Source organism: Peromyscus eremicus, chromosome 5 (genome assembly GCF_949786415.1).
Source record: "Peromyscus eremicus chromosome 5, PerEre_H2_v1, whole genome shotgun sequence".
In the NCBI taxonomy this organism is placed as follows: domain Eukaryota; kingdom Metazoa; phylum Chordata; class Mammalia; order Rodentia; family Cricetidae; genus Peromyscus; species Peromyscus eremicus.
Genome location: NC_081420.1, coordinates 124,035,545 through 124,052,594, shown reverse-complemented (window position 1 = coordinate 124,052,594; position 17,050 = coordinate 124,035,545). Strand labels below are relative to the sequence as shown.

At 45.7% G+C, this 17,050-nt stretch overlaps 1 protein-coding gene across 1 annotated transcript in view; it reads right to left on the bottom strand.

The window, feature by feature from the left end:
* Window positions 1-17,050, bottom strand: part of LOC131911149 (rho GTPase-activating protein 10-like) — a gene marked incomplete at its 5' end in the record, with an annotated part of 61,747 nt that overhangs the window by 29,414 nt on the left and 15,283 nt on the right. The window contains 5 exons of the mRNA XM_059263087.1: window positions 5,278-5,372; window positions 7,011-7,117; window positions 9,279-9,408; window positions 14,692-14,796; window positions 16,476-16,586. Of these exons, the coding sequence (XP_059119070.1) occupies window positions 5,278-5,372; window positions 7,011-7,117; window positions 9,279-9,408; window positions 14,692-14,796; window positions 16,476-16,586 (548 nt within the window). The remainder of the gene's footprint in view (window positions 1-5,277; window positions 5,373-7,010; window positions 7,118-9,278; window positions 9,409-14,691; window positions 14,797-16,475; window positions 16,587-17,050) is intronic.

Sequence of the window (17,050 nt, the reverse complement as noted above, 5' to 3'; positions counted from 1 at the left end):
TTAGGGCTTCAGAATTACAGAGATTTCAACATACATTCGCCCCTCATATCCAGCCCACTAGTTTTTTTCCTAAGATTTTTTTTTTAATTATGTGTTTATGTTGGGGTGGAGATATGTACACCAAAGTACACTACCTATGGAGGCCAGAAGAGGGCGCCAGATCCCCAGAACAGAAGTTACAGACAGTTGTAAACTGCCTTATTTGGGTGCTGGGAATCAAACTCCAATCCTCTGACAAACTACTGAGCCATCCCTCCAGCCCCAACCCACTAGTGTTTGCTCCACTTTTTGGGGTGAGAGGATCTTGCACCCTAAACCACTACTGGTAAAAACAAATACAAATAGATATTTCTGTAATGAGAAATGAAGAAATAAGCCAAAAGCAATTAAGACTCTAATCCAAAAATAAAAATGGGATTCATTCTGAAAACCTAAGGAAATCATAAAGAAAATATATTATGATTACAAGTAATTTTCCAAATTAACCAGAGAGTTGGGGAAAGGTAAGACTTAAGCAAATAATACTTTTAAGACTGAATTCATATGCATATGTAAAATGTTGGATCTCATCAACAAAGGATACTTTCCCCTCAAAACAAAAAAGTTTGGAATGAGGCGAATGGCTTAGTGGTTCGGTACTTCCCACTGCATATAAAATCCTAGGCTGCAGCACCAGCAGCAGCACCCAAACAACGAGAATTTAAAAGATCCTTGGAAAAATTGTAAAAGAAGCAGCAACACATGACCTCCAACTGTGAATGCCTCCGAGCCATCCCAGCAGGAATACAGAAAGGTGGCCAGAGAGAAGACCCTGAAGTTTAGGAGGGGAAACGCATCCAGCCATCACCAATATATCTATGGAGCTAGACAAGGTCGTAAGGGAATGCTACAGGAAGAAAGGAGTTCAAAGATTAACCCAGAAAACTCCAGTGCCACAGGATCTGGGACAAGAGCTGGAGAACCAGGTAAAACAAAAAGGGCAGCGGCAGGAGGAGAGTCAGAAGCACAGTGTCCCTGAAGCAACCAAGCCAACTGCGCCATGGGGAGAGGGGCCCTGAGCAGACAGCACCGCACAGAAGACCTCCAGGACGAACCCGCAGGGGAGGAGGCCCCAAAAGCCTGTCCCGCAGCCTGACAGGATAGGAGAGAGTCATCTGAGACATCAACACGACAGCTTTCTGAAGAATGTTGCTGATTATGGAACAAAATAAATAGGCAGTAGAAGAAGGAAAGCGCTCATTGATAGCATGGTAACAACGTTTTTTAAAGACATGAGATAATACGGAGGCAGTATCAGTCTGAATGAAGACTGGTTACAAAATTGAAAATTTCTGTTAGGAAATTTAAAGGCAAGTGGGTGGAGGCAAGGAATGGTGGTACCAATGACTACAGATAGTATACAAATTCTCTTTACACACAGTCTTTAAAAATCTCTATGGCATTTAATAAAAAAACATAGGTGGGGCTGGAAGGATGGGTTAGCAGTTAAAAGCACTGGCTGCTTTTGCAGAGGACCTGGTTTTGGTTCCCAACACTCACATGGCAGCTAACAACCATCTTTAATGCCAGTTCCAGGGGATCTGACGCCCTCTTCTGGCCCCTTCCGGCACAGCATGCATATGGTGCACATACATCCATCCAAACACTCTAACACATAACATAAAAATAAATAGAGGCTATAAAGATGGCTCATAGTTGAAAGCACTTGTTGCTCTTGCAGAAGACCCAGGTTCAATTCCCAGCATCCACTTGGCAGCTCACAACCATCTGTAACTCCAGTTCCAGAGGATCCGATGCCCTCTTCTGGCCTCCATTTATTTAAACAAACATTAAAGGGAGCAGGGAAGTATGCAACAGACATCGCCAAGGGAGTATGATGACTATCACTGGTGGTCAACTTGACTACATCTGGAATGAACTACAATCCAGGAATGGAGGGCACATCTGTGAGGCCTTTTCTGCTTGGTTTGAATTGGGTGAATCCACTTCTAGTCCAGACCTTTGAGGTAGGAAGACAGACATGTTTGATCCAGATCTTGAGGTGGGAAGGCCACACCTTTAATCTGGGCCACCCCTTCTGCCGGAAGTCTGCACAAGGACATGAAGAAGGAAGCTCTTGCTCTTGGCTCGCCCTCACCTTGCCAGCACATCCATTCCTTCACTGGCATTGGGGCCTACTTCTTTGGGATCCCAGCACATACTGAAGACCAGCTGAGACATCCAGCCTTGTGGACTGAGCGAATAGCCATGACTACCTTATCTTACCACCACACAGTAGCTTCCACGGAGAGAGTTTCTTCCTGTCTGACCTCCGCTTTTATTGCTTTCCTGTTCGGCCTTCTCATTGGCTCTAAGCCCAGCCACATGATTGCCTCATCACTGCCTGTCTATACAGACCTCCAGGTCTCTATGGTTGGTACTGGGATTAAAGGCTCGTGTCACCACGCTTGGCTGTGTCCTTGACCACACAGTGACTCTGCCTGCCATGTGATCAGATTAAGGGCATGGGCTACCACAGCCTGATTCTGCTTATGGCTCACTGACCTCTGATGTCCAGGCAAACTTTATTTATTAACATACAAATAAAATATCACATTTCAGCACAAATAAAGTATCACCACATTTTCTGTTCACAGAAAACATTGTTGGATGAGCTAGGACTGCATCCTGTAAGTCCCCTATATGTAGAGAGATTCATTCTATAAGTTCTGTTTCCCTAGAGAACCCTGACTAACGCAGGGAGGGACCACAGTCCCACTAACAACCAGAATTAGGAAGGATGGGAGCAATGGCTGGCATCAGTAAAGAATGGGTCACAGCCAGGCACAGTAACACACGCCTGGAACCCACAAGCACTTAGGAAGTAGAGCCAGGGGAAAGGGGGAGCTAAACACCAGACTTGGTTACCTGAGATTCTATTTAGAAAGGGAGGGAAGAAGGGGAGAGGGAGGCAGGCAGACAGGAGCTCTGGTTGTAACCGACCTTACAGACTGATGTGGACACCGGCAAGAATAGCAGCTCGAAGAATGGGGCATCTTCTCTTCAATAAGAAAATCTCTTTAAAGCTGATTTACATACGTGTAAATGTCAATTTTATTTCAAAAGGAGATCTTATAAAGAAATTTAAAACCACTAGAAGAGGTTTCCTGTAAGTTCAGTTCCAGTTATTATCCTAGTCAGAGATGGGGTATACGTCTGTTATCTCAGCACTGGAGAGACAGAGAAAGAGAGACTATGGGCTAGCCTACTCCACCTCACAAGATCTTATCTCAAAAAGTTACCCTGTATTCGACTTGCTAGACCGTCTTATTAAATAAAAACCCAGAGCCAGATATAGGGGTGAAGACCTGAGAGATCAGAGGAATAGGAAAAGCAACAAGATAACCTCACCTCACAGACACCTCAGTCTCCAAAGAGAGATACTTCCTGTATATCCACACCTATATGTCTTTCTGTTCTGCTATCTCATTTGCTCTGTCTGTCCAACTACATCACTTCCTCTTCCAGCCCAGCTCTGTCACTTCCTATCTGTCTGTACAGACCTCTATGGTTAGTAATGAGATTAAAGGGTGTGTGCCACCACACTTGGCTCTGTTCCCAGTGTGGCCTTGAACTCACAGAGATCCAGACAGATCCCTGCCTCCAAGTGATAGGATTAAATGTATGTGCTACCATTGACTGACCTCTATGTTTACTATAGTGGCTGGCTTTTTCCTCTGATCCTCAGATAAACTTTATTGGAGTGCACAAATAAAGTATCACCACATTACTCTTTCTGTATAAAGGTGACGTAGTAGTAATCCCTCAGCTATCTTTTTGAGTAGCAGAAAAGGTTATAATTTACAATCACATAAAGATCACGGCCAACAAAGCTCATTCAGCATCATCAATGTCACCAAAAATAGGAGCTTCAGCAATGATCGTGAAAACTGCATTGAAATGGTCATGGAAGTACTAGAGATCCCTGCTCTCAAAGCAGTGGGTTACTCCAGCTAAGCTCCATCTAGCAAACTAGACTTCTGATTCGTCTGTGTCGATTATTTCAGAAGCAGCCTGACCTCACAGTAGTTACACTGGCCTTTCTAGGTTAAAAGTACAAGTTCAGATCTCAGCCCTTCCACTTGGTATCTACAAGACCTCCAGGGCCTCACTCAAGCACTGGAGCTTCACTTTCTCATCTGGGGGGGGGGGTGGATTACATGACAGAAAATACCCCGGAACCAGGAAGGACTGGGTAGAGGGCAGCTGTGGGCATATGCTCTTCTTGAGAACACACAAGGGGTCTTACAGGTTACTGACCAGTTCATAAGTGACTTAAATTTTAGCCTCTTTTCAAGCAATACTCTTTGTTACTATCTCAGCAAAACCTCCTTCTACGTCCTCGTCACAGTACTGACAGATTTGTCAGGGTGCTCAAGGGCACACTGTCATGCAGCTGGTCTTCAGTGAACTCACTCACAGGCCTTTCCCTCTGCAGCAGCTCCACAGCATCCGCTAGATCAGATGAAGAAAGCAGCAACAGTTAGGGTGACCTGGAACAGTTTCGTTCTTAGTCCTCTCCTTTGGAAAACTTGTATTACACATACATCAAACAGCCTTATCTACAAACTACCGCAACCACACCACGGGTGGCATGGAGTCACCGTCCAGGCAGCAGAGTGCTCCCAGAGGACACGAACATCAGCACCAGGAACCATCTCTTTTCTTTCTGCCTTCCTGCCAAAGACTCTTGTAAAACTGAATGCCTGTAAGTTATTTAGTAAGAAAAGCCTTTGACGACAGGGAAAGGGTTTGTCTAGACCTCTGCCACACACCGAGAACATACACTCAACACACATGCACAGAAAGGAATACTGTCCCCACACTACTACGACACGCACTGTAACTCGACCACACACCAAGAACATACACTCAACACACACGCACAGGAAGGAATACTGTCCCCACACTACTACGACACGCACTGTAACTCGACCACACACCACCCACACTCTCTCATTCTTTTCTTCCCTCTGTCAATCAAAAGCGCATCAACAAGGAAATGCTCAACATGTCTTGTTAGGTGACAGGACCAGTTAGAATGATTCCAGCCTCTGGCCAAGATAAAGAACTATGACCTCACCACTACACAGTGACCAACAACAGTTTATAAGGAAGACAGCCTGGAAACACAAAAAGATGACATTTTTTTCTAGCTCACAGAAATCACTCCTACAACTTGTTTAAAAAAAATCAAATGAGTTTTAATGTCATATCTAATTACTTCCAATAACTTACCTGTCAGCAGCTTCAATGTCAAAGCAAAACCTTCTGTCAATGGAGTCGGTATACCTTCTGGTGCATTCTTTCAAAAAGAACACCTCTCCATCCCCCTGCAAACAAGCACAATACTCAGCAGCTGCTTGGTCCTGCCCTCTGGTTCTTCCTGATGATGGCACCTACCGTTAAGCAGACTTCACAAATGCTAACTGCAGGACGGATTACCAGCAGTGTCCAGGCACTCAAGGACGGCCTGCCTGTCGACACACTCTTTTGTAGAGTCAAAATCTGCTTTGGTATCACACTATATTACACCCTGTGTCCATATCGGTGTGACCACTACGGTGTGACCACTAGTAGCCTATAAACACTGACGTGAAAGCACACCAAGGGCTGAGATCACACGTGTTTATCCACCAACACGGAGGTACTCCTGCTTCCTAAGGGAGCCACCCTGTTTCCTCACATTTTCCCTTCTACTACAACGGCACTTCGTCTCTTGCCACTGGCCTCCTAAAAGCATCAGAACTGGGCAGAGACAGAGGTAACACAGGCTCAGCAAAGAGCAACATCTTTAATCCAGCCGGGCGGTGGGGGCGCACGCCTTTAATCCCAGCACTGGGAGGCAGAGCCAGGGGGATCTCTGTGAGTTCAAGGCCAGCCTGGGCTACAGAGTGAGATCCAGGACTGGCATCAAAACTACACTGAGAAACCCTGTTTCGAAAAACCAAATAATAATAATAATAATAATAATAATAATAATAATAATAATGAAGAAGAAGTCTGAGTCCATACTTAGGATTTTCCAGAAATTGAGGATCTGTAAATAATATTTTAAAAGACCCACGGTGTGCATTCAGAACATCACAGCTATTTCTATGACACACTGGGTCATCATTTGGAGCCTAGCATAGAAAGCAATCGCGAGGTAGGAACGCCTGAGAACCTGCAAACTCAGGCTCAAAGCGAATGCTTCAAGCCCTGCCTTCCACAAGTGACAGGCAGCCTGCTTCAGCCTCTTCTCCACGGCATTACAGAGGCTCCTTCTTACTGCCTGCTTTAACGTTTGTTTGTCTGTTTGCCTGTCTGCCTGCCGTCTGTCTGTCTCTGGAAGAAGCAAAGCGTACATAGATAGAAGTCAGTTTAGATTAATTCTGAATTCACCTAAGCAAAACGTCATCCAACCACCCAGCAAGCAACAAACTGCCCTGCGTTCTTAGACTGTGTGGCCAGTTATGCTCACTGCTAGTGGGAAGAGCTTCACGCTCAGGGACCGACGCTCGCTATGAGCCGCCTCCTGTGACTATTCACTGGCCAGGCAGGTCGCCTTCCTTGCACAGCCCGTTCCCAAGGTCTTACTACCAGGCTTGGCTCTGTTATTCATCTCTTTGGGATGAGCAGCTAGCTAAACAGGGAACAACCATGTGAAAACTATGTGCCTAACTGAATGATCACCTCCCCTTCCAGTTTCTGAAGACTGTGAATAATAATATGTGAACAAGCTGGATCTCCTGCATAAATATGGGTGATCAATGAGTCACGACAGCTTAGTGCAGGAATTACCTTCCCCCTCTAAAACAATGATTTCTGTTTTAAAATCTAACTGTAAAGACCCAGGAGTACGATTTAGAAACAAGACAAAGATTTTAATCCTAAAACCAGATTTCTCAATAGTCAATATGAAACTACTGAAATGACAGACCCAAGAAGGACCTCTCATAAAAATGCAAAAACTAACGTCAAATACTTACCAGTTTTCCCCCAGACCTGTGCTCAAATGGGATCATGTTGAATTTCTTGGCTGTTTTCCGATACATGCAATAGTGTTTGACCCAGCTGGACGCAAATGGAGCCGGCCCTAAAATAAAGCACAGATCTCTGTGGTTTTCCTCACGAGGAGGCAGACATGCACAGTGGTAGCACATTACTGCACAGCTCAGCCAGGCAAAGCATAAAATGCAGGAGCCAACAGAATGGAGGGACCCCCTCAGAACACTCGAGACCTGACTTGAAGACATGTTCAGTGGATAAATGTGAGTTAAAGTCACTCGGGTGTGTGTGTGTGTGTGTGTGTGTGTGTGTGTGTGTGTGTGTGTGTGTGTCTCAGAACACTCGAGACCTGACTTGAAGACATGTTCAGTGGATAAATGTGAGTTAAAAGTCACTCGGGTGTGTGTGTGTGTGTGTGTGTGTGTGTGTGTGTGTGTGTGTGTGTGTCTCAGAATACTCGAGACCTGACTTGAAGACATGTTCAGTGGATAAATGTGAGTTAAAGTCACTCGGTGTGTGTGTGTGTGTGTGTGTGTGTGTGTGTGTGTGTGTGTGTGTGTGTGTATAAAGTACTGACAGCCCAAACCCGCCAACCTAAGCTCAGTCCCAGAATCCCACAGTGGAAAAAGAGGGCCAACTCCTCCACACATGCCCCACTGCATGGAGCATCCACACTCACACTCAATAACTAAATCCTAAGAAACGCACGCTTTTCACGTGCTAGAAAACCCAGGAGTTACTCAGGCGTTCCAGATTCAACAGAGGAAGCACAGCAATGTGTAGCGAGCACTGCCGCTCCCTCAAGCCTCTATTCCAGCTGGTCAGTGTGCACATCAGAAAGCTGACACACGTAACCAAAGAAAGAAAACAGCTGTGAGCCACAAAGTATGGGTGCCAGGCAGTGCACCCTGGTCCTCAGGAAGAGCAAGAAGTGCTCTTAACTGCTGAGCCATCTCTCTAACCCCTTTCCTAATAACTTTAATAAAAACAACCTATCTCAGAATGATCTGAAGGAACAAGATGCCCCGTAGACTTATATGAGTGGCACAGTTACGAGGAGGTGGGAGAGGATGTGGCGATGTGGACACAGGAAGACAATGGCAGAGAAACAGTCACAGCACTGATAAGCCGGAACTGATAAGGAGTGAGAAGAGGAGATAGGAGAAAGGTGCCGGTAACAAGGTCTCTCCTGGATGTTGTACTTCCAACCTTGGCTCCCTTAGAAACAGACTCCTGGAACACAGCATGCGACAGCATGGCAGCATGGTCTGAGAACACCAAAGCAGAAATGCGCGCACCAAGGGGCTGGAGAGACGGCTCAGCGGTTAAGAGCACTTGCTGCTCTTGCAGAGTTCCTGGGTTTGGTTTACAACCATCCAAAACTCCAGATCCAGGGGACCCAACACCCTCTTTGGGCTCTGGAACATGTAGTTCACACACTCAACACACACATCCATCCATTAAAAAAAATAAATAAATGTATGGATTTTTATTTAAATATGCCTTCAAGATCACAGCAGACAGAAACAGTACTGGGGTAATTCCCAACCATCACAGTATTGCAATGGTTCAAATAGACTTTTCCCAGGTGTCAGTGGGGATATGATTCACAGACACCGGAATCTTTGGCCTCTCTTTTTTTTTTTTTTTTTTTTTTTTTGAGACAGGGACAGGGTTTCTCTGTAGCTTTGGAGCCTGTCCTGGACTAGCTCTTTAGACCAGGCTGGCCTTGAACTCACAGAGATCCACCTGCCGCTGCCTCCCGAGTGCTGGGATTACAGGCGTGCGCCGCCGCCACCACCACCACCCGGCAGCCTCTCCTGTCTTAATCACAGTATCATAGGGCCTGCACACACCCTCTCCAACTACTAACAGGACATAATTAACATAACAATAATGCACATGCTACAGAAACCGCTAAACTGTGTTGGTCCGGAAATGAAAAGAAAAAGAAAACTCTGGAGCTAGGTGTAGTAGCACATAGCAGGACTCCAAGATGTAGGTTGAGGCCAGCCTGGGCTATCCAGGGAATTCAAGGCCACTTCAGTTATGCAGTAAGATGTCTCAAACATGAGTCACTGTCTGTGTGTGTATACCCCACAGATGCAGTGGCGTGGTTTGGTTTTTACCGTTCTGCTCAAATCTTTTCACTCTCTGTTGGTTGCACTCATGGGAAGCCCTTGAAAGCACAGAGCTCAGACTGTAACATGGATTTTAACCAGCCACTCACCCTGTGTTAAAACACTTACTTTTCTCCTGGACATACAGGTAGCCTTCTGCTGTGAACTGGCTTGCTCGCTTGTGGTCCTTGGGGTTTTGTCTGATTTTATTCATAAGTTCTTCCACTTCTGACCTGGTTCCCTCAAATCGATTCCGTGTCTGAAACAAACAAAAAAAAGAGATAAATTCCAACTTCTATGATTTTTTTGTGTGCGTATATTTTAATGACTCTGTGTAACTAAAATTAAATCAGCAGAACTCAAAAAAATCCTATTCTTTCCAGTGTGTCTCCTTATTGAGATTTATATTCAAAGACAACAAAATCGGATGGTAAAGTAGCCAGTACAGAGGACGGGCCATGAAAAAGATCTGGCTGCTTCAGTGCAGACTGCAGGAGCAGGTCTCCCCACCATAAAATTCCTGTTGGTGTGACATCTTAGATTTTAGGAGCAGATAAGCCATCAAGTATCCATCCACCTGGAAAATAAAAGGTGTTGGCAACAGTCAACCTGACCCGTGCTGTTTCTATCACAGCAGCAACGTGAGCACTGTGAACCTGAAAAGAATTATTCTTTGCAAGCTAACAAAAAGTCAGTGCCCATTCCTCCAGACTGGTAACTACAGTAGACAAGGACATTTCTTCCCTGAGGAAGAGGAGGAGGGAGGAGGAGGAGGAGGAGGAAGAGCTCACCAGCAAATAATGTCCACGCATCTAAAGAGGCTAATCACATTTCAGAAACCCGGGAAACATGCTGCCAATATCTGTCAAGCGGGCTCTGACCCATCGTGTGAGCTGAAGCGACAGAGTTGTTATAGTCGTCCAGAGTCATCACAACCCAGTTTATGGACATTTCTTCCAGCCAGAGTTAAAAATAACTACATTAAAACCAAAAACCTGCTGGTGTGAAACTGCAACAGGGCCCAGACAGAAAATTATTGAAATTTCTCCTCTCTCCTCCCTACCATGAAAATGGTTGTCAAAGCCCATAAGGGTGAAAAAATAGAAAAGCTGGCAGAATGGTACCTTTCTCCTATGGACATGGGGAGGCTGTAAAAAGGAAGACTATTTCCAGAAACTAAGAGCCAATATAGGAAAAAACAAACAAACAAACAAACAAACTTTGTATGCCCTTTAATGAGGGGTTGGGGGTGTTGAGTGAGTTCTAGGACAGCTAGGGCTACAGAGAAACCCTGTCTCAAAACAAATGTTCCCTTTCTGTCGGGGATCTCCAGCTCAGGGCCCCATTCCAGACGCGCCCCGAGAAGAAGGCCGCAGGAGTCGGTCCCCGGGGCTTTGACTGTCATTCCTAGTTTGCACTCTGTTTGTACTTCTGGTCCACAGTGTAAACCCTCAGTGCCCGCCACCTCTGCTCCACCATCTCGGACTCCAAATAAACCCTTCTTCTGCAAGTTGTCGAGGCCACTGTGTCTTACCGCAGCAACTAAGACATCCTCAAATAAGCCTTTGAAGGTGGGGGCAAGAGAGTAGACTACCATCTTCTAGTCATGTTTTTCCACCTCAGCCCCATGACATCATTCACGGAGCAAAAGAAGGCAGAGGGTGATTAACAGCTTGAAGAAGGTTTCAGCTTACCAAAAAAAGCAAAGTAGAGTCCCCTGACAGACAGACAGACAGACACACTTCACTAACACCTCACCTCTTCTCAAGAATTCTATACATATGGAGGTGGATACAAAAGAAAGAGTGAGCTGGCAGATCGTAGGGAACAGCCCATCAGGTCTTAATACACAAAAACACAGAGCAAAGCACATTGGGGACCTCTGGACCCCGAGCATCAGAGGCAAGGTCTGCCAGCAGTGCCCAAATCTCAGCCCTTACCCTTAGTGAGAGTCCCGTGTTCCCCACCAGTTTTAAAGTCTAGAGAGGGCAGCTAGCCTTGTCAGGATGCTCCCTCAAATCCTGCACTTACTGACCCCAGATATACCAGGTGTGGCCCATTTTCTAGCCCCACATTAAATCTGAAGCTGACCAGAGCAGGCCTAGAACTCGGTCAACTCTCAAGCCCCTTGACGGCATTGCCCTCCAAGGAGAGGGTCTGAAAGAAGAGAATGTCTCTTCCTGTGCATCCCTGTGTCTCAGGAAGTTATGCCCTCTGTACACAGTGGAGTAAGTCACTTAGCACAACAGCAGCAGAGGGAAATAATTTTTATTATTTTATAGCTACGCTAGTCAAAACCCATAATTATTTCCTACCAAAGGGAAACTATCTGCCCACATTCTTAACTACTTCCTAGTCATGCTTATTACCGTCCAGAGGTTCTTCCTACTCAGCTTGACATCCTTAATCTGTTCCTTCTGCCAGGACTTCCAGCCCAGTCTCTCTCACCCCAGTCTTCTGGGGACAGGATCACGAAAGTGCAAAGTTAGTGATTTCATGTATCCTTTAATTTTGATAGTTTCCTCTCTTCCGAAGAAAAGAAAACGACTTCCTGAAAGCCACCCCGCTCCTCTCCTGCTTTCTGGTTAGTACTCCAGACTACAGAAGACGGGTAAAGAGTGAGTCAGGCCATTGTTACAATATGAAGGCATGGCTCGTGGGCAGGAAATAGGTTGCTTTCGACTTTAAATAAAATTTATCTCGTCCTGATTATAAAAGTCATCTTAAATTTAAACTATTTTATTACTATACTAAAATTCTGAACAGTTGACAAAATTAACTATACTATTAAAATGTAAAGATACCTAACACTAAAATTCGGTTTTATCATTTCAGTGATCACATTAAAAAATAAATAACTTGGGTTGGGGATTTAGCTCAGTGGTAGAGTGCTTGCCTAGCAAGCACAAGGCCCTGGGTTCGATCCTCAGCTCAAAAAATAGATAGATAGATAGATAGATAGATAGACAGACAGATAACTAGGGCTTTCTTTCAGAAATGTGTAGCTTTACATAGTCAGTATTCTGCTATTATATTAAATCACCAGGGAATAAGATGAATGGCCAAAAAGACAAACGTAAGTGGCCGCACTTCGGAAGTACAGCGAGGGAAGGGATGGACAATGTGTGACCTGAAGGGGCCTGACTTCAGAGGGGGAAAGTGGCTGAAAGCCAGACAGGGCAGGGCAGGGCAGACGGTCCACGCCTGCACTCTTCGGCACCGGCTGGGAGGATAAAGCCGGGTACTGACTCAACCCAAGAGGGCGAGACCAGCCAAGAATATAGTTGAGAGGACTGGTTGAGCTCCTGGCTAGCTTGTGCCCTCGGTTCTATCCTTGGGGAGGAAGGAGGGCTGGAGCACACAGAATAAGTACCCTTGGTACTGCCAATGAGGCAGAAGAAAGAGAGTCTGAAACAGCAGCACCCACGTAGCCTCAGGAACAACCAGAATAAAACTGAGAGGGATATTTACAGAGGCAGCTGGAATCAGGAATATGCTGAAGATTGAGGATTGAGGGCAATTCCCTGATGAATGAATATCATTGGGTTCCTAAATATCTAGAAAAAAATCTCCCCTTTCAGAAAGTTACGTGCCCATTTGTCCATAACAAAGAATGAGTGTTGTTGGCAAATGTGTAGGCTCTTAGTTCATCAACATATTTCAAGGTCACTGTGGGACATTTGTAGATTAAGCCTATCTTTGGGCTTTGCTCATCATCATCTCATGACTCAATATGACTCAGTCCCCCTTGCACGCTGAGTGTTTCTGGACTGATTTTGGTATATATAAGCTCGTCTCCCTCGTCCCGGCAGATACGTTATAAAAGTACTTCTCTCCATAGCCAGGGATGTGAGGATAGTTTGGTCAAAGCCCAGGAGACTGATGTGTTCCTCTGTCACTCGAGAGCCTGAGATACATCTAGATGGCTTCATGGGCAGGTGGCTTATACAGTCACATACTGCCTGTGCTACATCTTCTGATAGGCTGGATGTTCTACTATATGATGGGGTTGGGAGTGCTGCCTAAGACAGGACTTCACGTGAGTCAAGATGGCCTCAAACTCACTACAGAGTTGAGGTTGGCCCTGAATTCCTGACCCTCCTGCTGCCACCTCCCAAGTGCTGGGATGACAAGGGAGAACCACCACACTGAGCTTAACAATCTACCATCTTAGGTGATCCACCAGCTTAGGTGATCCACCAGCTTAGGTGATCCACCAGCTTGAAAGTCTTCATTGTTTTTAAGTGGGATCCTATGCTTTCATTTTACATTAGTCCCACAAAGCACACACCAGACCTAACGGGATTCTCATCTGATCAGCCCTGAAGTTGATGATGAAGTCTAGAAAGAAAAGGTTAATTCTACAATTATACACCCAGTTGGGAGTGAAGGTCATTATATAATCTAATCTCATCAATTGATGCTGTTTTCACCGTGTTTTACAGCCTGCAAGGTACTCTGAAAAACAAATCATTTCATTAAAAGTGGGCTGGAGACAAGGCTCCGTCAGTGAGGTGACTGCTGCACCAACAAAGATGGAATTTGAATCCCTAGCACCCACATAAAGGTCTGTCTCATGTCTGTAACACTGCAGGGGTAGGGGTCGTGGTAGGATAGGAGGGAGGTGAGGTAAGTGGACCTCCGCAGCTCTGATCAACCACCCTAGACGATCAGTGAGCTCCAGACTCAAGGAGAGACCCTGTCTCAAAATACGGTGGGGAGCAACTGAGGAGGACATAAGATGTTAGCCTGTGGCCTGCATGTGCACCCACACACACTAACTCACTCTGGTATCGACACCAACAAGCTGAGGTCACCAGAACACACTTGTACACACAAATTTGCAGGTCTGTTTGGCTCTACGTGGGTTCTGGGGATTCAAACTCAGGTTCTTGGGGTTACACAGCAAGAGCTTTACCCACGGAGCCATCTTCTCAGCGTCAAAGAACTTTAGTGAGAATCTCTAAATCTCATTTTCCAAGATCAGGCTGAAAGCACACATTATACAAAGGACAGCGATGAAAGTAAATGGCACATCGGTGAACACCAACAACACATCGGTGAACACCAACAACACATCGGTGAACACCAACAACACATCGGTGAACACCAACAACACATCGGTGAACACCAACAACACATCGGTGAACACCAACACATCGGTGAACACCAACAACACATCGGTGAACACCAACACATCGGTGAACACCAACACATCGGTGAACATGCCTGAGGTGTAGGGACCGTAACCAACCGTTAACATCCAAGCCTAGGTGGGATGCTAGGACTGCAGTTTCTCACACAAACGATTCAGAGTTAACACAGCAAAGTTTACCTGAGACCTGCCCACAGAAAGGTCAGGACAAGCCTCCAAAGGGTAGAATTTCTTGAGCCTCCCTTAGCTGAAGAGAAGTTTGTTCCACCAGGAGCTGACCACTAGGTGGCAACACATCCCCACTTTCCCAGTACCGGCCTAGTCTTAAGGCCTTGCAGACAGTGAGCAGGAGGAACAACCCAAACGTCCTCGCTCTCCGTTCCTTACATTCTGGATGTTGATCTGTAGTTCCATTTTGTAGTGATTGAAGTCTTTGGAAAGTTCATGCCCCTGATGGTAGAAAGTAAACATTCCCTGAAAAAAGGACAGCATCTACGATAAAGGAGAAAGGGAGCATTAATGCACACCAAGAAACCGATAATAGAGGAAATAAGAACCACAGGTGACACCAACCACCTCCCGGGCCCATTCCACTGACAGAAAGGAGCCTCAAAGAAGTCACAGGAACTTAAAAACTTGTAAGGCCATTCATTACCTACTCATTGGTCTGTGCTGAAAATGAAGAATGCTATTGTTCACAAATACCAGCATCATTAAACAATATTTATGTACTGTTCTCCAAGAAAAATCCAACTCTAAGTCATCCACTTGCACCTCATCAGTCAAGAGAATCCTGACCGTCACTTATAACTGAAACCTGAGCACTGTAGGCCAAGCCAACACACAGGAAGGTCGGGTCAGAGAAAGCATGAGGGTCTAACAGCTTCCAGGAACCTTCACAAAGGTGCCCAGGGATGGGAGGTCGGGGCAGTCAGTAACTAAGACCTTAGCTTTCTACCACCCCCAACCGACCCCTTCTTAGAAGGGAGCTGCTTCTACCCACAGGTAAGTATATCTCTAAAGTGAGTAAAAGTGACTGGGGAAAAGAAATTTAAAATCCTGAATTTATATTCTTCAGAATGCTGCAGGTATAAGCAATAAAAGGCCCTGGTGCGGAACGGCCAGTCTGGATCAACACCCTTCAGTCGCTTGTTTGGTGAATCACTGAACTCCCCCTCCATTCCTTTACCGGCTGCACTGGGCGGCATGGGTGTCTGACTGAGTACTGTGTAGAGTGAGGGGGAACAATGACGTCACCAATCACGCACTCTACAGTTATTTCAACATGAAAGAACGTTGTCAGGTTAAATTTCCTCTGATTATTTGATTCAGGTTGATTCTGTTATTCCTGAATATTCTTTTAAGTATTATTTGATTATTCCTTTGTTTCTCACCTTGAAGATAACGAACTAAATGGATAAAGCAAGGGCAAATGCAAACTATATTAAAATTATCAGGTGATATTTTGCTAAAACCCATTGTATGAAATGCCATCTACACTTAAGATGTTTACATCCACACCCGATATATGCATATTAATATGTAAGTAACTGAACTTATTAGAAGACATCTATATAATCACAAAACGGGTGTTTCCAGGGTCTGGAGAGATGGCTCAGTGAACACATTCTACTCTTCTAGAGGAATCCAACTAAATTCCCAGCACCCACGTTGAGTGGCAAGCCACCTATCACCCCAGCTCTAGGGAGACCCGATACCTCTAGGCTCCACTGACACCTGCACTCACACACATACACCCACACACAAGTACACACAGGAGATGAAGTAGAGCTAAAATAAATTTAAAAGCTAGCGTTAGCTACTCACATGCTGCAGCATGACTTAGAAATATAAATGTTTGAAACAAAAGCCCGTTTAAACACATAAACTTACTCTAAGAAACTGAAAACTATTATGTCATAAAGATTAGCACTGTCACTCACCTTCCCTGCAGTGGCAGAGGGTGACCGAATCTGTGCTGACTGCAGCGTGGGAGACCACGGTAGGAAGTGCACCCTTCGCATGGGGCTGTGCGGACAAGGCTCCCCTCATCTAGATGTTTTCCTAGACTCTGACTAGCTGTGTCCACCTGTTCCAATGGAGGAGGCCTCGCTTTGCCTTTCCCAACACTATTCCCGAGGATCCACAGCAAAGCTTGCTCTGCTACTCACCAGTTCCACAAACTCAAACTTCTTTCTTTCCTGGATTTCCTGCAGCTTGCACACATACTCAAGAGAGAGTTCGTAGAAGTGCTGGCGCGTCTGCTCCACTTGGAGATCTGCCTGTGTTAAAACAACCACTGTCAGCTGACCCCAAGACAGGGACTATCAAACTCAACCCACAGGTCAGTGAACTCCAATCCATGGGGCACTGCTTTTATAAACCTGTATTAGAACATGTGACTGTTCTCTCCAGCCACAGGAGCACACACAAAAGTCTGAACTGACTCTCCCCAGACTCTAAAGAAAAGCTGCATGACCCCCAAAGACTGAAGATTAAGGGGTACACTTCTTCATGGAACTGGGTCAAAAGTCCCAACAACAACACTCTAAGCACGAGCAAGCCCTCTAAGAATGGAGTCAGCCTGCCACTGGAAGACGGGGGAAGCTCCAGTTCCCTCCACACTGGATGAGGGACCACACTTGAGGCGTGACAGCCAGGGCTTCAGGCCCATGTGGAGGTGGGCATTTTCCTAAACCCACATAATGCCAGATCCCCAGGGCCTAGGGGCTGCCAGCTGGTCAGG